The sequence below is a fragment of the Podarcis filfolensis genome (assembly GCF_964270895.1).
Source record: "Podarcis filfolensis genome assembly, chromosome: 8".
NCBI lineage: Eukaryota > Metazoa > Chordata > Lepidosauria > Squamata > Lacertidae > Podarcis > Podarcis filfolensis.
Genome location: NC_139611.1, coordinates 46,684,256 through 46,706,781, shown reverse-complemented (window position 1 = coordinate 46,706,781; position 22,526 = coordinate 46,684,256). Strand labels below are relative to the sequence as shown.

At 42.0% G+C, this 22,526-nt stretch overlaps 1 protein-coding gene across 1 annotated transcript in view; it reads right to left on the bottom strand.

The window, feature by feature from the left end:
* CDH8 (cadherin 8) overlaps positions 1–22,526 on the bottom strand; it is a 231,688-nt gene that overhangs the window by 49,816 nt on the left and 159,346 nt on the right. The window contains exon 8 of the mRNA XM_083625807.1: positions 14,457–14,593. Within this exon, the coding sequence (XP_083481933.1) occupies positions 14,457–14,593 (137 nt within the window). The remainder of the gene's footprint in view (positions 1–14,456; positions 14,594–22,526) is intronic.

The following is a 22,526-nucleotide window of genomic DNA, read 5'->3' as shown; positions in this document are numbered from 1 at the left end:
AAATTTCTGTTATTGCTTATTTGTCCCATGTTCATAACAGCAATTGACCAAGCAAATGTGATTTTAGTTTAGGATAGCTCAGTCAATAGAGCATGAGGCTCTTAATCTCAGGGTTGTGGGTTTGAGCCCCACACTGCACAAGAGATTCCTGCATTACAGGGGGTTGGACTAGATTACCCTCATAGTCCGTTCCAGCTCTACAGTTCAATATGAATACATCTGTGTCCCCACCCATTGCATTGTGTTTCCTTTACATTGAAAGGAATGCAATAACAACATAACCCACACAACTAATTAAATAATGTAGGCTATGAGATTTCACCACAGTGGACATTGAAATGAATGGTATAGTTTTTGGTGGGAAACAGTGGTACGTACAACAACATGGTGGAATGGAAAATAATGCTTTCTTCCATCTTTACTTCGTGGGAATTTGTACAGAGAAAAAGATGGCTGCCCCCACCCCCTGTATCAACCCTCCTCCCATACATTGTCCCTAGTAGCTTTACTGTATGGAAAAAAAGATGGTTGCCCCCATGGCTAGATTCATAAGAGCATGCAAAGAAGCCCACTGTATCAAACTGATGCTCCACCTAGTCCTTACCCTGTTTCCCACAAGGGCCAACCTGATGCCTCTTGAAAGCCCATAAGCAAGACATCAAAGCCATTGTCCCCTCTCCTTGCTGTCCTCTAGCAACTAGTATTTGGTGACATAGTGCCTCTGGGGCTGGAGGTTTCATATAGCCATCATAACTAGAAGCCATAACGAGACAGATCTTCCATGAATTTATCTAATGGCCTTTTAAAGCCATCAAAGCCAGTGGTCATCACCATAAATTCCATGATTCCATAAATTCCCAGCTGAATGGACATGGCTTCATCCTCCCTTTGAAAGGCCATTTAACACATTAAATTGCAGCAAAGGCAGGATTTTCACCAAGTGCCAAACATTCAGTCAGCTTTGGCCAACTTTGAGACTCTCTGATGTATGTCCTTGCATGACATTCCTCTTTGCGTTGGCCACATTGGCATGTTACATGTGTTTGTCAAGGGTAAGCTGGCCACAGAGATATAGGCATGTAATAAAACCCATGCGTGAGTATCCTATACTTTATTAGAAAAGGAGCTTGTGAAGGTGGGATGCTATCTATCCTCCCTGCTCAGCTTTTCCTTGCTGTGCTTGGTTGCTTCAAGCACTTTTCTCCCTAGCCTAGTTCACTTCTGATATAAGAGCCAGGCAGGGAGCAGGGGCACCATTACCAGCAGACTACTCAGCATACATCTAGAACCAATAGAGCCCAGGGGGCTGCTAAACAACTGTTGGAAGAGGTGGGCCCAAGGCAACAAGCCCTGGTGCACTATAAAGCCTATACCTGAAGCTGCAGCTGTCATTGGGTTATTTAGTTTTAATTCTTCACTTTTAATTCTAAAACTTTCCCAGAGTGCCCACTTGCTGCTCTAGTGCTTTCCTTGGCATCTGAGTAGCTGAGTTCATTGGCTCTTTCATTTCAGTCCTCTTCTGCACACTCCTTTTTGTGTAAATCAATGCCCTCCATCCGCATCTGTTTACCTGACTGTACCTCAATGATGCCTTATACATGGACCCTGAGACTACAGGTAGATGTGAATTTTGTTTCAGTTCATATTGTAATGTAACCCTACTCACACTTCCTGAAAAGATACACTCAATGAAACACAGCTGTCCTTCAAAAGTCACACTTCAAAGAATTTTGGGGTGCATTTCTCCAGCTAAACCAGGGGGACATATTAGAGGGAAATGTGCATAAATATGCATATATTAGTGAAAATAGCATACAAAGAAACATTCTACCAAGAAAAAAAAATGCATGCTGACAAATGTTTAAAGAACAAACTCAAACCAAAGCATTATCTGCTTTTGCTAATGGTACATTAAATGCTATGATTGTTGTTTTAAATAGCTGCTTTTCATTCTTTAGTCACTCTTGAAAATCCCTTTAGAGCTGGAGAGCAGGGTATAAATGGCCTCGGCCCAGAGAGTCTCCACCCCCATTGTTCAGCCTGGACACTGAGGTCTAGCTCCGAGGGCCTTCTGGTGGTTCCCTCACTGCAAGAAGAGAAGTTGCAGTGAGGGCCTTCTCGGTAGTAGCGCCCGCCCTGTGGAACAGCCTCCCATCAGATGTCAAGGAAATAAACAACTATCTGACTTTTAGAAGACTTCTGAAGGCACCCCTGTTTAGTGAAGTTTTTAATGTTTTATTGTGTTTTTAATATTCTGTTGGGAGCCACCCAGAGTGGCTGGAGAAACCCAGTCAGATGGGTGGGGTATTAATATTAATAATAATAATAATAAACCTGTAAAAAGAGATGTCAATGAGAAAGGCCATACAGATGACAACCCAGCCACATCTAATTGTGTACTTACAGTCACAGATTACATTTTTAGGATTGTTTTAAGGGTTGGTATAAATAAAAGAAGGGACGTGGTTGGCGCTGTGGGTAAAACCTCAGTGCCTAGGACTTGCCGATCGCAAGGTCGGCGGTTCGAATCCCCGCGGCGGGGTGCGCTCCCGTCGTTCGGTCCCAGCGCCTGCCAACCTAGCAGTTTGAAAGCACCTCCAGGTGCAAGTAGATAAATAGGAACCGCTTACCAGCGGGAAGGTAAACGGCGTTCCATGTGCTGCACTGGCTCGCCAGATGCAGCTTGTCACGCTGGCCACGTGACCCGGAAGTGTCTGCGGACAGCACTGGCTCCCGGCCTATAGAAGGAGATGAGCGCACAACCCTAGAGTCTTGCAAGACTGGCCCGAACGGGCAGGGGTAACTTTACCTTTACCTTTTATAAGTAAAAGAACATATGAAATTATGCTTACATTTTGGAGATATAGCAGGACTCTAACATATGCTTCAAAATATGACAATACTGATTCTTTTCCCTGCAAGATTTGGCCTTAGAGAAATGTGGTTTGTTCACAGTACACTCAACGCAAAAGTACAGATGTTTGCACCATGCTGAGAGGCCTTGTAAGGTGACGGTTGTTCGAACTGGTATTTCCCTAATGTCTAGAAGGGTTCCATGGTTCATTTTTCTTTTGTTCTCCAAAGGTCATGATTCTTTCAATAGAAAATGAGCCTTCTCATAAAATTCTAGCTCACAGCTTCCAAACCAAGGCTGCATTAGCCACAAGTTCCCCCAATTCTTGTTTCCCTCTTGGCTGCTCTTTCTATTTCTAATGACACTACTAACTCACTTGTTAAAGTAAAAATAATCATTAAATAAATGCATGCCATTTGGAAATGGAGAAGGAGTGGGAGATCTGTCTGCAACTATTAAACCATATGCCAAGCTGTCTTTTTTAACCTGTATTTTAGCATTTGATGGCAAAACTCATTTGTATCTCAAGGTTTGATTATATGTTGAAGCTTAATCCATGGAGATGCAAACTGTCAAAAGCAGTGTTCTGAACCCATTCTTAATTTGCAAACAAGGATCTAGAAAATGTTGGGAGAAAATGGACATGTGAGGGGCTTTGGGGGGTGTTTTCCAAGAGAGAAGGGGATGGTTGGGCCTCTCTTATGCATATCTGCAGTGCAATTTGAAGGGTACACTGAAGTTGCTAAGGTGGTACTGGCTGGTACCCATTGAGACTTGTGGGGTGGATCCAGGGTGCCAAAACAGTAGGGGAAGCTAGAGCCAATGACAGTAAGAGCCAACCAATTATAGTTTTGTCCTCATCCCCTTTCTTGCTGAGTTCTACAAGGGCAACATTGAGACTAAGAAGGAAGGGGAAGCTGAAAGGCAGTTCCATTTTCTGGGAATGGTTGTAAATAGGAAAGCAGGCAGGTGGTGGCTGGCTGAGAGCATACAGAGGTTGGTGGCAAAATGTCCCAGATGCCTTAATGAACCAGCCTCCACTGTCCTTAGTGTTTGAGAAGTATAACATACTTGAATACTATCTAAGAGCGAACAAGGAGGTAGTTCAAATGCCAGAGCATGCCAGAAATATATTTGTAGTGGCCTATACTTGTCCCTTTCTATGGCAACATGGCTTGTTTAGGCCTTTCTTGCTGTCCTTGTTGCAATGCAACTTATAGTATTTGGAGAAGGAAACTCTATAGTAGGTGGAAAAATTGGAAGAACTACATTCTTCCACGCAACATGGCCAGAAGGCAGTTGGAGGGTTTTCCAGGTAGCAATGCTTCAGGCATTTATTTTTTTTACAGCCTTGCCTCATCAAAAGCATTTTGGAGGCAGCTTGCAAATAATAATAAACTCCAACAACATGAAAACAGAAAGAGCAAAATAAAAAGCAAAACAGATCCCAGCAACCACAGAGTAAAATATGAACTGTGCCACAGTACATAAACAAAGCCCAACTTAGTGGGTAGGTGTGTGTGTGGGGGGGAGCTTTCAAAACTAGCAGCCAATAAAACAAAATCCTAAGATAAAATGCCTGAAGAATTCAGTTCAGTTTTTCCCTGGCACCTAAGGCTCTTAACAGTGGGCTTCAGAGCCACGGTTCTAAAAGGGGCATTCTGAAGATGAGACGCTATCACAAAAAAGCATAGGAGGAGAAGGGGAAAGTAAACAAAGATAGAATGCTGTGGAACTTAAATTGCTTGCAGCTTCATCTGTAGAAAGTTGAAACCCAACAACATCTGGAGGGCCATAGGTTCTCCATCATTGGACTAGATGAACCCAACCAAGGTTATGTTTAAGGATGGGACTGGTGGGGAACTCATACATGACCCATGTTGCACTGAAGCAGCAGAGGAGGGGAGGGTAATTTAAATCTCTCCTAACCACATTTACTCAAGATTCCATAGGACAGCAAGTATGATGTCTGAAATTTTACCAGGGCACCATCCCCCCAGCCCTCCAGTGAGGGTCATTCTAGCAAAATGGTTCCCCCAGTGCCTAGCAATGCTTTGATCCCCAGCCACTTGACTTTAGCAGGTGGGTGAAGCCAGAGAAAGGTTTCCATAGAGTATCTCAGGGTATGGAGTCTCACATGGGAGTCATCATCAATCCTTGAGGTGCCCTGGTCCCAGGCTATATGCAATGGATGGGGAACCTGAGACCATCCAGATGTTGCTAGACTCCCACTTCCATCATACCAGAACCCTGGCCATGCTGGTTGGGGGTGATGGGAGCTGAGGTTCAATATCTGAAGGGCTTCGTGTTTCCCACCCCCATTGTATGGAGAAAGAGGAATTCACTAAAGTTTTGCAGTCATTCACAAGAGCCTTCTCCATGTACTCGAAGCACTGGGACTGGTTACAGTTCCTTTGATACCCCCTAGAGTGTTTCATAGTATGTGCAAGAAGGAGAGATTCATCCTGGTAAAGGCACGATAGAATTCCCCTTTGCAAGGTTGTGAACTGGATTTATCTACAGCAGATGCTACAAAGAGAATGCTAATAAAATCTATGGCCTTGTTCAAGGCACGTAGCTGTGTACAGTCTTATTTTGGCAGTCTGCCGGAGAGGAAAAACTGCTAGTGTTTCCCAGAGGGTTACTGAAATAGAGGAGGGGTGGGGACTCATCTTCATTGCAGAAAACAAATTCCAGTTTCAGGGAATGTCATAAAGATGGCACATATTAATGGGGGGGGGCAATATATAGGCACTCATGGCTGAATGTGCTTACTGATGACTAGTCATACACTTTCCTTAGTCCATAGCGAGGATGGATTTGCAAAACAATGTGAAAAATGTCTGTACTTCTAGAAGTAATAGCACATTTTCTGCACCCCCCTCTTACATCTAAGATGCATTCTCTATTATTATTTTCAAGTTTCTCCTCTATTTACAAATGCAGCTGTGTAGCATCAGTCAGCCTCAAATAATATCAGCCAGATGTCAGACAAGAAAATGACAAGTTTGACTGTTTTTCTGGATTTGACTGGACATTCTATAACTAGCAAGGGAGGGATTTCAGTGTGTTCCAAGCAATCCAGAAATGGGTTCTTTCTGATAAAGCTTAGTTTTTGTGTTAATAGAACTTCCTTCCAGAATCAGGTGCCTCCAGGAAGTCCACAAGCAGGATACAAGGTCAATAGCCGTATCTCACTGTTGCTTTCCAGAAGCATAGTGCCTCTGATAAGTCATAAAATCATAGAGCTGTACAGTGGGAAGGGATTCCAAGGGTCATCTAGTCCAACCCCCTGTAATGGAGGAATCACAGCTAAAGACTCCCTGACAGATGGCCATTGATCCTTTATTTAAAAATATCTACCACCTTTCAAGGGAGTCCATTCCTTTGTCACACTTTGTCTTTGCTTACTTCTAAAGCTATTTGTAGCTCTTTGAAATCATGCCCCTTGTTTTCACTCACTTAAAAAAAAAAATTCCTATTATTTATTTATGCCAGCTTCCCTCAGTCCCACCCCTCAAAAAATAATTCTTATAATGTCTTACTTGAAAGAACTCAGAAAGAGTATATCTAACCCTGGCCATCATCTGAACAATTTTCTCATAAGAACAAAATCTCTGTTCCCTGAGAAAATCCATATGTCTTATGGTTTTGTGGTCGATCCAAAACTTAAAGGGCCCCAGAATCTTTTCCAGGTCAAAATCTTTTCCAAGCAAAACTGCTTTTAAGGAGGATTTCTCCGGAGAAACAAACTGTCCTACTCTATCCTAGGTTTTTAATAGCATAATATCACAGCATTATTGTTGCGTGTTGGTTTTTGTGTCCTTTTCATTTAGTTTTAATCCATAAGGTGTGTGGTTTGCTCAAACCATTTTCAACCTTATTTACTTTTATTTTTAAATCCATTGCTTATTTTGGATCACTTATGCTACATAAAAATATAGTTTAATATTGGAGGTGGGCATTCAACCCTTTTCTACAGCATCTGCCTGATTTTGTTCACAACTCTTGGCATCTTCCACTGCCAGACAAATTTAGAAATATCCTACTGTGATTTTTCAAGCTCAGCCAGAAGGCAATGTTTTCACACACACACACACACACACACACACACACCCTTATCATCTTAATGGTAGCTATTAAGCCCATCGGCTATAAGGAGTCCAGTTGCTATACACACAGCCACACACACACACACACACACACACACACACACACCAGAATGAAAGTTAGAATTAAAGGGCCACTGTATGAATGCAATAAGAATCTGCAAGCAGGCAGAGCAATCTTGAATTGAATTGAATTGCAGGCAGTCATAGCTGGCAGAGACCAGGTTGAAGGAAGCGGAGATCTACTCAGAAAACAGGATGCCCCATTCTTCTCCTTGTGCCTGCAGCTCCCCTGTGCCCTTCCACTAAATCTACTCTGGAGGGTTCCCAACTTTCTGGATCAGATTTTGAGGGTGCAAATGAGGCTGTGGGTTGGGAAGAGAGGTAGGGAATTGCCCATTGTATGAATGGACGTCTTTCCTTGGATGTCACAGAAACATAGGAAGCTGCCTTTGGTACATCTACTCTGGCTAGCAGCATCTCTCTAGAATTCCTGATGGGGTCTGAACCCAGAGATGTGATGTTGAGATCTGAACGTGGGACCTTCTGAATACAAAGCAACTATTCTGCTACTGCTGACCTTCCTCATGCCATTTTGGGAGACAGGGTTTCTTATTAGTGCAAGATTTTTTTTATAATGCAATAGATCTATGATGCTAAATGTTTAAGTTCAGTAAATACTGGGATTTAATCAGAACTTGTATGTTATAACTGGGATATGTTGTAAGACAGTCTCAGTGTGTATTAGAAGGTGGTTTGTTGGATTCTAATTTGTGTGCATTCGGCAAATACTTGAATAATTAAAAAATAAGACACTGGATCCTTTAAGAATGGGTGCAGGGTTTCACCATATTTTTATTTCAAGATTCATTCAATAAATATGCAGTTAGAAGATACCTTTAAAAGAGAGCCAAAAATCGTAAAACTGGATTTCTGGATTTATGCAGAGTGAAGGACTGAAAAGGAAAAGATGCTGAGGTATTATGAATGCATACATCTTTAATGATGGATCTAGTATGTGTAAATAAGATTCATACCTTGAAGAGGTTGGAGGACAGTGAGTTTTGAATGAAATTAAAGCATTATTGATCTGTTACATGGTTTGTCTTGCAGTTTTTAAAAATTTCTCCACTGACACCTACCCCCAATTTCGTGCATCTGCTGCTGGAGTATGTAAATCCCACAAACCTTTACTACCCACCTGAGTTATTTGTTATTTGTTTTGTCTTTGGCTTATTTTTTATTATTTTACTTTTGTTCACACACATCCAGTTGAATTAACTGTTCTTCTTGACATGCATTATTAAGTAATCTCAAAAAATGTGTTTATTTATTTACCTAGTGAATATGTCAAACATGCAGGAAGCTGAGTATGAAGGGAAGGGAGTGGAATTAGCCTCTTGGATTAGCAAACCATATCATGTTCACTCCTTGTTATTTAAATGGCAGAGATAAACAAGCCTTGGGAGAATTGGAGAGAGACCTTAAAAGCACAGGTTGAGATGAGGTGTCACTTAGACTGAATTATGTTAGAAGGAAAGATTGGCCCATAAAATACCTTTAAGGATGAAAAGAACCTTTCTTTTTTGTAAATAGATTTTCTTAAAGGATAACAAGTAGAATAGATTGTCAACTCATACGTTTAGGCAGTCAGCCAGGTATAAAACAATTCTCTCAAGTAAGACAAAGGATAATCACAATGCAGCATCAATGCAAGACATTCTTCTTGAGTTTATCTCTTATTATATGGAACTTACACTTCAGAGAACCCATGCAAGTAAGAAGATGGTCCTTTTTAGCCATTAAAATAAGATACAATGGCAACATCCACACCATGGATTGAAAGCACTAGTCTACCACTTTAGCAGACTTGGATAATCATGTGAACTGTAGTTTGTTAAGGGTGGTGACCTCACAGAGCTATAGTTCCCAGCACTCTTAACAAACTACAGTTCTCAGGATTCCCCGTGGCCATTAAAGTGGTATACATGGGAGGGGGGGCATGATGATAGGTTCCACCTACACACATTCATGGCTGTCTTTAAGGAAAGGGCTGGTGCTCTGATGTTTTTGTTTCAATTATATCTGTGTTCTAATAGCTGGTATTTAAACATGTGTGTGTGTTTAATTAGTGTTTAATTGCTTTTTAGCACATCTTTTCTGTGTTTTCAGTTGTTTATATTTAACCTGTAAGCTGCCTAGAGCCCAATCTGGGAAACGGTGGGATATAAATAAATATAATAATAGTTCATTTGAAGGATGTAGAATTCATGAAGAAGTCTACACATGTAGAAACTTTCCACGTGACTAGGATGTTTTGTATGTTTTCTAGTCACTCAGAGTTTCCTATGCTTATACAGCAGGCCAAGGCTGGCCACTGTGTTATCCTCCAGTTGTTTTTGACTGGGAAAAAGGAAGAGCCATAGCTCAGTGGTAGAGCATTTGTCTTGTATACAGAAGGTCTCAGGTTCAGTCCTCAACTGGGACTGAAGGCTGGAAATAAATGCCTGCCTAGAACCTTGGGCAACCTCTGCCAGTCAATGTAGACTCTACTGTGCTATGACATGACTTCCTAAAGCAGCTTCCTGTGTTCCTAAGTTGCACTCCAATGACATCCCAAGACCACCATATTGGCTACGGCTACTCTGATTTCAGACTTTCCAAATAATAATAATAATAATAATAATAATAATAATAATAATAATAAATTTTATTTATATCCCGCCCTCCCCAGCCGAAGCTGGGCTCAGGGCGGCTAACAACAATCAAAATAATCCAACATTCTAAAAACATTCATTATAAAATTAATTAAAATCAAATTATAATCAAATTGATGGCAACCATTAAGCAAAATTCTGTGCAGATTGCCAGAGGAGGGGGTCAGGCTGCGCCCTGACCAAAGGCCTGGTGGAACAGCTCTGTCTTGCAGGCCCTGTGGAAAGATGTCAGGTCCTGCAGGGCCCTAGTCTCTTGTGACAGAGCGTTCCACCAGATTGGAGCCGCGGCCGAGAAAGCCCTGGCTCTAGTTGAGGCCAGCCTAACCTCTCTGTGGCCTGGGATCTTCAGGATGTTTTTATTTGCAGACCGTAAATTTCTCTGTGGGACATACCAGGAGAGGCGGTCCCGTAGGTACGAGGGTCCTAGGCCATATAGGGCTTTAAAGGTTAAAACCAGCACCTTAAACCTGATCCTGTACTCCACCGGGAGCCAGTGCAGCTGGTATAGTACCGGATGAATATGATCTCGCAGCGAAGACCCCATAAGGAGTCTCGCTGTGGCATTCTGCACCCGCTGGAGTTTCTGGGTCAGTCTCAAGGGCAGCCCCACGTAGAGCGAGTTACAATAATCCAGTCTAGAGGTGACCGTCGCGTGGATCACAGTGGCTAGGTCAGGACGAGAGAGATAAGGAGCCAACTGCTTAGCTTGGCGGAGATGAAAAAATGCCGCCTTTGTTATAGCTGTAATCTGCGCCTCCATAGAGAGGGAGGTATCGAAGATTACACCCAAACTCTTAACGGACAATGCTGGCACTAATTGCACCCCTGCAAGAGATGGGAGTTGCCCCCTCAATCCCATATCACTCCGTCCCAGCCAGAGGACCTCTGTCTTCGAAGGATTTAACTTCAACCAGCTCCCACGTAACCATCCAGCCACAGCTTCCAGACATCTGATCAGTGTGTCTGGGGCCGAGTCAGGGTGGCCGTCCATCAACAGATAGAGTTGGGTGTCATCGGCATACTGATGGCAACCCAGCCCAAAACTCCGGACAAGCTGAGCGAGGCGGCGCATAAAGATGTTAAAAAGCATCGGGGAGAGAATCGCACCCTGAGGCACTCCACACACCAAGGAGTGGCGCGATGACAATTCCCCCCCAAGCGCCACCCTCTGTCCCCGACCAGAGAGAAACGAGCGCAGCCATTGAAGGACTGTGCCCTGGATCCCCACGTCGGCAAGGCGGTGGTCCAGGAGTTCGTGACCGACCATGTCGAAGGCTGCTGACAGGTCTAGAAGAATCAGCAGCCCCGACCCGCCTCGATCCAGCTGCCTGCGGAGATAATCTGTTAGGGCGACCAGAGCCGTCTCGGTCCCATGACCAGCGTGGAAGCCGGACTGGATTGGATCGAGAGCCAATGTTTCATCCAGAAACCTACCAAGCTGTTCAGCAACCGCTCTCTCAATCACCTTACCCAGGAATGGAAGATTCAAAACCAGGCGGTAATTGGATAGATCTAAGGGATCTAATGATGTTTTCTTTAAGAGCGGACGCACCACTGCCTCCTTCAGTTCCCCTGGGAATATCCCGGTGCCAAGGGACAAATTGATGATATCACCCAGGGGGGCCCGCACCTCGTCTGGACACGCTCTAATCAGCCAAGACGGGCATGGGTCAAGAGGACAGGTGGTGGGCTTTCCAGCTCGGAGGAGTCTGTCCACATCGGCTGGGGATATCCAGTCAAAGTGGTCCAATACTGGACCCGAGGACAGTCGAGGGGCCTCCAGTTCCTTTATTGTATCCAAATTGGCAGGGAGGTCATGGCGGAGCAACAGGACCTTCTCCGCAAAAAAGCTCGCAAATGCCTCACAGCTGTGTGTCAAATTGTTATTTAAATTTGGCTGTCCTTCAAGGGACGTTAAAGACCTAATTATACTAAATAATTGCGCCGGGCGAGAGCTAGCGGAGGCAATGGATGTGAACCCCTCAATCATATACTTAGGTTGTATATATGTGCAAATAAACCATATGAAGACACAGTCTCTGCTGTGCCTCATTTCTACAGAGAATACAGGAACCAGCGTAACTCCTCAAATCTCACAACAGCTCGGAGATAGGGGTGGCATGCAACAGTATTGACTGGAAGTCTTCAGTTGGAATAGAAGGATGTACCTTATTGGGCATTATACAACAATTTTGTATTATGATGATATAGCTCTCCCTATATCAAACCGAAACTCATCTTTACATGGAATGTCTAGAGCAGGCTTCCTCAACCTCGGCCCTCCAGATGTTTTGAGACTACAATTCCCATCATCCCTGACTGCTGGTCCTGCTAGCTAGGGATCATGGAATTGTAGGCCAAAAACAACTGGAGGGCCAAGGTTGAGGAAGCCTGGTCTAGAGAAATCACAGCATTCTCTGATTTCTCAGTAAAATCTGAATTAATAGGATTTAATATGACAATTAATGAGGAAAAATCAGTTGCAAGTATAGCATATCTCAATAAGATGCCTGGGGATTAGCTAAGTGACATGGAACAGGGTTTGTTTGTTTGTTTGTATTTTTTGTTCATTTGTTTTACTTTGGGTTAGATAAGAACAACAGAAAAGCTCTACTGGGTCAGATCAAAGGCCCATGTGGTCATGCATTCTGTTCTTACACTGGCTAACCAGATGCCTATGGGAAGCCCACAAGCAGAATCCAAATACAACAGCTCTCTGATCTAGATGCTTTTCAGTGCAAGTGTTTTGGGACAACCTTCTAAATTCCTCTTGTTTTGTGAATGGCTGTTGAACCAAGATAAACTATAAGGATGATATTTCACATTCTTTGTCCATCGGTTTTCTACAATTTGCAGTAGAGCAAACTCTCAATAGGATTCATTAAGTGGATTGATAAAGCCGAAATATTTTTCTCCAGACTTGTAAAAATGCATTAGTTTATCCCCAAGTCCAATTACAAATCAGCTGGACCCATCATGTCTTGATGATGCCATTAAGAGCATGACAAGGACCAGTTGTTTCCTCCAGCTGCCCATATGAGTCTTGCAGCTCCTTTCCTTACAACTGCCCTAGTGCCTGCCCCCCAATCCCTTCCCTCCACTCATCTTCCTCTTGCTGCTGCTCTATTCGGGGCTGTGAAAAGGAGAAAGGAAGAGAGGGGTATACTTTATCTACTTCTCCCTCCACCCTATTTGATGTCTAGCTCACAGCTGTAGCAGTATGCAAGGTCCTTCTATGCCACAGTTATAGCAACACCAAACTGCTCAAGCAGATGCTGGGAAATTGGAATACATGTTTTGAAAGCAGGTGTGTGCTATGGAGACCTGAAGTGAGGACATGAATTTTCAGGCCATAGTGAGAATACTATCCCTAAACCAGGAATTAGAGAAGCTGGTGTCATCAATACTTAGAATTGCCAGCATTATTTCCTGACATGCTTAACTCATATCCCCAAACAAAAATGGTGGAATTTGGTGTCATCACTACCTATAACACTTTGCCAGCACTATTTCCTGATCCACGTAATCCATTGGCTTGGCAAAACATGTGAACAACAGGCAGAAAAGCAAGGTTTGCAATGCTTTCTTAAAACAAAAAAAGAAATGAAGAAGCCAAGAACTCAGCATATACCAAGAGAAGGATTCCTGGCAATATGTCTCCTGTAGACTGTTAAGTTCTGTATTGTATCTGAGATGGGGATGGGTAAAATCATCCATGCATAAAATGCTCATTTATTCACATGGGAAATAAGTGAAGTGTGTATCTTTATTTATTTAAAATATTTATAACCTGCTCTTCATCAACATAGATATCAGGATGGAATACTGAACAGAAAATCAAAACAACCAAATCATAAAACAGACAACAATGTGTACTTAAATACACCATCAATTGCCCCCCAAAGCATCTAAAAACAAAAGAGCAGGCTAAACTCTAATCAAATTACAAAACTTAAAATGTGTGGGTAAATAAATAACTCTTAACCTAGTGCCAACATGATATCAATTTCAGTGCCAGTCACACCTATAAGGCAGTAATGGGAAAATCTTTTGGCTCCAGAGGCCACATCCTTATCTGGTTATAGCCTCATGGGTATGATCATGGGAAACCTGCCAGTTAGCTGATGTTACAATGACACCAGCTGATTGGGTGCTTTGACATCCTGAAGCTGGGACTTTAAAGCACTATGCAGGGCTTGAAAGGAGCCATGCATGCTGCTTTAAAGTCCCATGTCTTTGCCTGTTTTTCCTGACCCACGCAATATCAGCAGCACACTTTGAGGCTTGTAATTGTGTATTGTCATCCATGTCTCTTCCTGCCTCACGCCTGATATGCATATAACAGCGGCAGGTGGCTGGGGCAGGGGGAAAATGGCTTCTGGGTTATATTGGAAACCCTAATGGACCAACGTAGGCCAGAGGTTTCTCACCCCTGCTGCATATGACAGATCAGGGAATCACTGCACAGGAGGCCATAAAACATCTAGCTCTGGATACCTACACCACCAAAATAAATATCAGTCAGCAAGAAATGAAATAGCATTGGAAATCTCAAAATGCAATATTTTTAAGGAATACCCATGCAGCATCAAGTAAGGGCTGCAAACTACATCTATCTACATTTACATATATAATATATACAATAATGCAAGCATAGGAGGCACAATAGACAGTTGTCCTTGCCAAGTGGCACATGAAGGCTTTTTAATTAAACATTCATCATAAGCCAATAAAAGTAAAACAAACAAACCCAAGTACTAAGGGGCAATCACTTACTGTCTTCAGTTGCCACAATGGTTATGTTGTGCCATGTGCTGGTTTCTCTGTCCAGTGGAGTTGCGAGTGTTATCCTTCCATCCTGCGTATTAATGTTGAACTGCCTCTCAAGGTCAGTGTTTCGATCAATGGAAAACCTACAAAATGGACATCCTTGAAATTTACTTAAAAGACATTTGTTTGGCCTAAATGCATTGTAACAAAATCTAAGCAATCCATCGCAAAGAGCAGCTTTATAGCCCCAGTGGATTTGTGGAGCTCAATCGTGTTATAATTTATAAGACAAAAAATGATGGGCTGAGAATCAAGAAACAGAATTATAGCCCAAGGAGTAATTAGCTGCATCCTCTCAGGACGAAGGTTAGAAGCTGTCATCGAGATCAGTAGGTAGCATCTTTTAAAAGCTACTGCGAATCAAGAGTTAATTAGATGATCCATCACATTTATTGGACAACCTGTGCTGTATTTCATAGCAACTGCTGATAATTCTGTCAATACATTAAGCAGGCAGGGCTCCTGTTTTTACAAGATGCAACTAATGTTCTTATCCCAGCAAACACCACTTCTGATTAATTAAGTAAATACGTCACCTGCTTATGTTTGAGCATAACTGTGGACAATAGCTGGTTAACAACCCTTTACTGGTAAAACACTTCCAAAAAACCAGAAAGATTGGCTGCTTTATGGATTGACATCATTGGTTTCTAACAAAACAACTTTGATCTGACAGCTAAGCAGAGCTTGCAAATGAGAATGTGCAGGTACATTATGCAGCTTTAACACAGAAGCCAGCTTGACTAACAAGAAAGAGCTGCAGTAAATTGTTCCAACAGTGCATTAAAAAAAATGGTGATTTAGAACTCCCTGCAAGATCTCCAGGAAAGCTTTTATGTTGGTCCATTTTCATATAGTTGTTTTATTAATGCATTACTTGTAAAAGAAACCAAACTGGAAAATTAAGCCTTACAATTTCTGGTGGGTCACGCACAATGAGAGAAAGAGAGTGAGATTGAAAGTACTGATATGGTACAGCAGTCACAGCTTTGAGGGGCTTCACTAAATCCTAGTGGTGAATTTATATAAGGGACTATAATGACTGTTGTTCCAAAGCATGGCATTGCACAACATCACACCACAACTATTTTGCATCTCTTCAGCTTTCTGCCTCAGCATGCAGGGATGAATTACTAGGAAGCATCAAACTGGGTTAGATATATTATGTCATATTGAGAAGTGAGATGGTGATGACTATGCTTGAGCAACTCAGATAAATCTGCTAAGAACACAGGAAGGTGCCTTATGCTAAACCAGACCATTGCTTCACCTAGTACACTATTGCCTTTTCTGACTGACAGAGGCTTTCCAGGGTTTCAGGCAGGGTTTCAGCCCTACCTGGAGACACCAGGGATTGAATCTGGGTCCTTCTGCATGAAAAACAGATACTCTGCCACGGAGAGCAACCTGATCTGTACATCGCAGAGAAACTGGCAAGTGAATTGGAAATAAACTTAATAAATAAAAAACAAACAAAAATACATTTTCACCCTTTCTGAAAGTTCCATATTTTGAGAATACAGTGGTACCTCAGGTTACATACGCTTCAGGTTACAGATTCTGCTAACCCAGAAATAGTGCTTCAGGTTAAGAACTTTGCTTCAGGATGAGGCCCCATTAGCTAAAGTGGTGCTTCAGGTTAAGAACAGTTTCAGGTTAAGTATGGGCCTCCGGAACGAATTAAGTACTTACCCTGAGGTACCACTGTACATCTTTTGAGAAAAAATATACATTGACTGGGAGTTGTACCCCTCCTTACACAGTATGCAAACTCATCTGCCATCCCCCCCACATTAAGTCCCTAGCCCTTTACCTGCCCAGAAAGCAATTTGCTAATCCTCCTCCTCCTCCTCCTCCTTTTGTACAACCATTGTTACAAACAAACCACCCACATGGAAACCTCCTGCATCTTCCTCCTCCCACACCTTGCAGCTACTAAACACCCTTTTCACATTTTGCTCAATTATGAAGCCACCATCCTCTCCTTTTCTTCAGACTGTCAGTTAGCTTGCTCAGTTAGAGAATATTAAGTCCATTTGATGAATGTCATACATATATGGGTGTTTGCTTGTTAATAAACTCTCTCTTCTAAATTACTACACTAAATCTAGAACTTTGTATTGAAGACAATACAGTGGATGCTCAGGTTGCGAATGTGATCCATGCAGGAGGCACGTTCACAACCCGCAGTGTTTGCAACACGCAGTGCGTGGGTTGTGATTTGGCGCTTCTGTGCATGCACAAGTGCTGAAACCCCGAAGTAACCTGTTCCGGTACTTCCAGGTTCGGCACAGTGCTCAACCGAAGAACACGCAACCTGAAGCATCTGTAACCCAAGGTATGACTGTACATGGTACCAGAAGTGAAATACATGATTGTGAGAAGGTACTATGGGCTATTTAAGGGCTCTGCATCCTTTATATCTCACAAATGAGGCAGCTGAAGAATGGAAGAGGGAGAAGTTTAAAGCAGTCTTAATTTTTTCAGTGCTCCTCCCTTCTCACTGTACTCAAACAATGTCAGAGGTTTGAATAAGCAGGGACACTGAGGGATTATTGTGTTGCTGTTAAAACCCGTTTTAATAAGGAGAATTAGCAGCAATGGATACAGAATAGAAGCTAACACCAAAAAGCAAGCACAGAATTTCTTTCCCAACTCCCTTCTCACTGTGCTCAAACCTTGTTTTAAACTGCCACTCCCCCGGTCCAGCCCCCTGCTCACTCTACTGAAACCTCTGTCATTGTTTAAAATCAGCACTTTCCCCTCTCAGTTTCTTTCCATCTCTGCTTTATTCAAACCTCTCCTGTTGTGTAAAACCCTATTTCCCTCTGTAGCTCTGTTTGCTTTTAAAGTCTTATAAAGCATGTTTCCCTTCAGCACGGCAGCTTGTAGCAAAATTGCTGCTTGGTTGAACTTGAATCAAATCGAGAACTGAACTAGTTTGTTTTGTAAATGGATGGGTGTGAACTGCAATTAGTTCTTTTTTGGACATGTTCTTTTTAAATGAACTTTCCAAGCTCACCATCTCTTAGCCTAACCTCACAGGACATCCTCAAGTATACTGCAGTGAATGCTTTGGGGAAAGGGGGACATACAGATGTAAAGAAGGAGGTGGTGGAGAGAAATGTAAAGTGGTAGGAATGAAAATATGGTTGCTAAAGAATCATTAAAAAAAATGAAGTGTACAAAATACACATTAACTAAGACAAATTTATCAGAGAAATAGAATCAGGCTTGTTCACTAGCCAGATTTTCAACTCATCTGTTATACACCAATCCACTGCTGGGATATTGAAGCATGCATATATATGTTAAATTGTACACTGGATATGCAATAATTCCACTTTTTGGGGGAAAAAAGAAGTTGCGAATCTTGATTCATAAGTGCAAGCAAAAGTCATACTATGTATTGATTTTATTTAGCTAAATAAATAAATGCCTCCCTTGCTGTAATTCTATTTACAATCTCTGTAGCTATAGGGAGAAAAAAAACAGGGGATTTGTGCATGTTTCCGTATTGACTTTCAACAAGCTATTTACAAAATCAAAATGCATTAAAGAGTATAACAATTTCTCAACACAACTGAAACAGGTTTACAAGTTTCCAAGGAAGCAAAGCCCCCTCCTGACTTGAAGTTAATATATATCATGTGCAATGTTTGTAGCTACCTTGTCTTTATAATGATATTATAGCTCTTTTTAATGAGGGCACACTGTCACACAAGTAAGCAATACATAAAAGTACATTTCTGTAAGGAAAACTGGGGGGAGCGGAAAGAGAGTATCTAGGTAAATAATAACCTTCAAAATTGCCTTAGTAATGCCACAGTTTATTGGGACTTTGCTGTTAGCTTTTGAGGCTGAATATGGGAGAAAATTGGTGGTGTGATCATACATTTCTTTACCTTAGGATGCCAATGCAGATTCAAATGCAGTGTTCCTTCCCTATGCCCGTAGTTGCTTCCATGAAAGACTTTCTGTTTTGCACCAATGCAAATGAACGCTTTACAACAGCATTTGGCTTTGCAAAACCCACACAGCCACCTTTTTTGCTTTCCCCTGCTGAGATGTGATTCATAATATTGATGCCATAAATCACTGTATCTCAGCAATGCCAAGCAGAGAGGGCATGTTACTAGGTGACTGAGATAAACAGCTGCATGTCAGGAAGGCATATCTGGGTGGGTGGGTGGGTGTACATACACACACACACACACACACACACACACACACACACACACAATTTTAGGGCATGCTATGAATTAAGAAAATGATTTGCTTTTGCTAGAGATGAAATATCCTTGAGGGGGGTGTGTGTGTGTGTGTGTGTGGGCAGAAACACACTTTTTTTCTTTGCATTCAGTGGGAAGAAAGGTGTTAAAGGAGAAAGGATTTCACTCAAGACCTGATAGATTCTGGATTCATAGGTAGAACAAAAGATGCAGAGGAAGTGCAGAGGGAGAGACTCATTCAAATTTAATACCTTTGGAATGAGCTCTTTGGTCAGAAAATAACAATTTATGATGTTTGAGAAATTTGATGTTTGCACATTCCGATATGGTTCAGTGCCAAAATAATTTCCTGTGCCTCCCTCTCCTCCCCAAACCCCCACCATTCTCCATCAATTAATGAGCAAAGAAATTGCATTCATACATTATCAAGAAGAGAAAAACAAGAAGATGAAATGCTAGAGATGGATATCCTTGGTCTCATTTCCTTCCGGACAACCTTCCGGGGCCACTTGTCCCTAGTGAGATTGTCCAGAGGCAAAAGTGGGCAGAGCAATGAGTATCAATTTTACCAATGTACAGTAGGCTAATTTTGCACACACTCACATACCCCTCACTATCCTCCAGCCATGCGAGCAAAAGGGATTTTCAGAGTTCAAGGACACATTTCAGTCAAGCAACACCATTCAAGGAGGAGGTGAATCAGGGCCAGGGGAGGGATGGATCAGGGGACAGGGGGTGTTGTTGGGCGTGGCATGGGGAGTGTCCCAAGGGTCAGACAAAGAGGATTGGATGACCATATTTGGCCACTGGACCTGAGGTTCCTCATTCCTGCCCTACCCTAACCTTCCCTGAATCTCCTTTTGGTATGATACCTACAGTCTGTTTGACCACCCCCTGGCAACTTTCCTTATGCTTTCCTGAACCTAGTTCTTCAGCTCTTTTACCCAGTTATAGCATCCTCATTCTGCCTCACTTCTTGACATCTGTTAGAAAATAACCCAGTTATTGTAAAATAACAACATTGAAATAGGATTGTATAGCAATTAAATTAGCCAAACAGGATCCCCAAAACGGACTTTGGAATCCTTGCTAATGAGCAGCATGATGATTCTGCACATGTCCTAGAACAAAGTATATTTCTTTGGTTTTGCTCTGAACAGTGAATGTAGTTCTGTTGCATGAGAATCAGAGAAAGCAGCGAATCGTCCTCCCATTAGGGAGTTAACACTAAATATCCTCTCCATAGTAGCTGCTGTACAGGGAATTTCGCCATAAGAGACAACATGCATAATGAGTCACTGGATAATGTAAGTGCAAAGGACTGATTAAGTCCCTGAAACCCTCCCTGATTTAGTTATTAGTCAATTTTACAAAAGTAACAAATAAAATACCTTCCACTAGTAACTCAATTAACTCAATTAACTGAATTCTCATTGGTCAGAAACACCTCATAGTCCCCTGCCATGATAAAACAGGAAACTTGCATTTATTTTATTATTATTTATCACTGCATTTCTATCTTGCCTTTCCTCTAATGAGCTTAAAGTGGTCACATGGATCTCCCCTTCTCCATGTGAGTAGGTTAGGCTGAGAGTTAATGATTGGCCCAAGTTCACCAAATGAGCTTCTAGGTTGAGTAAGGATTTGAACCCTAGTTCCCCAGGTATAAATCTGGCCATTTCACCACACTTGATTCCTCTAGCATTTTGCTTGATCAATACATTTGTTTTTAAAAAGTCACTTTAGGCAAAACCTGGACAGTTGCCTAGTAGTAAGCCCCATTCTGCCCAGTGGAACTTATTTCTAAATAAACATTCAAAGTGCTGTGTTACACAATAGTAACCTAGGAATGCATGGTGTGACCTGAAAAAAGTCTTATGCAGATTAATTATTTGCTTCCTATAGAACAGGGGTCAACAAACTTTTTCAGCAGGGGGCCGGTCCATTGTCCCTCAAACCTTGTGGGGGGCCAGACTATATTTTTTGGGGGGGGAAATGAACTAATTCCTATGCCCCACAAATAACCCAGAGATGCATTTTAAATAAAAGGACACATTTTACTCATGTAAAAACACGCTGATTCCCGGACCGTCCGTGAGCTGGATTTAGAAGGCGATTGGGCTGGATCCGGCCCCTGGGCCTTAGTTTGCCTATGCATGCTTTAGAATTTGTTGCCTATTTCATCCAGAAACCTCTAAATTTGCTTCCAATTTTACTTTGGGTGAATTCTGTGGCAACCTAAAGCAGACAGTGCTTTTTTCTGGGGATATTTGAGGGTAAGCAGTACCAGCACTTTCCCCTCTCCAAATGTTAAAAGTGTGGCACTTACTGTAACAACTTGAGTAGTGAGTTGAGTAGTGGCACCATTTTCTCCCTTAAGGGGGAAAAAAGCACTGAGAGCACCCATTCCCAATACTGGGTCCCCATATGTTGTTGGACGACAATTCCCAACTTCCTTCTTCCCTGACAATTGACAATGTTGGTTGGGGCTGATGGAACTTGTAGGGCAATAACATCTGGGGACCCAAGTTTGGGGAAGCCTATCCTTTTCTACTTGATTTATCTATTTAACTTAAGAGGCCAGTCAGTGCTTTTTTCTGATGATGTTCCTCTTATTAAAAAGGGGCATGGTTTTATGAAAGTCAGAGTAGCTGAATCAGTGTTCATATCACCTGTAATCCACATGGGCACTTGACTTCACAAATTATAAAACAGGTCAAGGATTTAAATTTTGAATATCTAAGATTTTCTTTTAAAAAACAAAGCAAAAAAACTACATGTCAAATAGTACCATAGAATAGCTTACCTACTGACAAATTCTGCAGAACTTAAGAAGTTTGCATCAGTCATAGACATATATTGATCCAATGAGAACTATTTTCTATCACTAGTCAAGATTTTCTGCCCCTTCATTTGACATAATCACTTTCTTATTATCTGATCACCAACAGCATTGCATAATCCTGTTGCACAGATGGCAGCTTCAAAGAATTTTGGTGAAGGAACTGTACTCATGAGGCAGAGAGAAGCTTAGCATTTTCCAACTGCAATTAAAAATTAGGAAATGCCTAAGGCTGATGGATTTTCTCTCATATTTCTAATCACTTGGATGTTTATTTTTCAAATAAAAAACACCCCAGGCACCTTAAAGACTAACACACTCATGGGCCAGATCCTACTTCATCAGGTGCATGAAATGTGCAGCTAACTAGGTTGATATATATGCATGCCAGTAGGGGGAGGGAGTGCAAGAGAGAGGAGCAGAGTCATAAATTGAGCTGATGAGATCAAGCAGTGCAAGACATAATGCAAGATGCATCATATTCCTATGGAGAGCACAAATGAATACATGAACCAAAATCCCACCAGAAGAGGTATGACTCACTACTCCCAGCTAGAGGCCCCTGGTGGTGAATTGGTATAGTGAGAATACCTAGGGATGTATCCATTGGTGACTTTGCTTTACTAGAAAGGGTTTCCACTAACAGAAATATTGGCACCTGATTTTCATCAATCTCCCATCTAGCTAACCTGGCTACTCTATCCCTCTGGCTGGTTGTGGTGATTGAAGGGAGCCAGACAGAGAGCAAGGCTGCTCTCCCAAATGTGGAAACAGCACTGATTACATTGTGCTTTCTTTTCTTTCCTTCTTTGTCTGATGTTATGACTCTCAGGTTAGCTTACAATTAAGAATTAAAAAAATAAATAGAAGCCATCATGTCAAAGCCATATTAAAACTGCTGTTCAGTTTAACAAAACAAGGCAGAAGCAGCCAAGTTCAGAA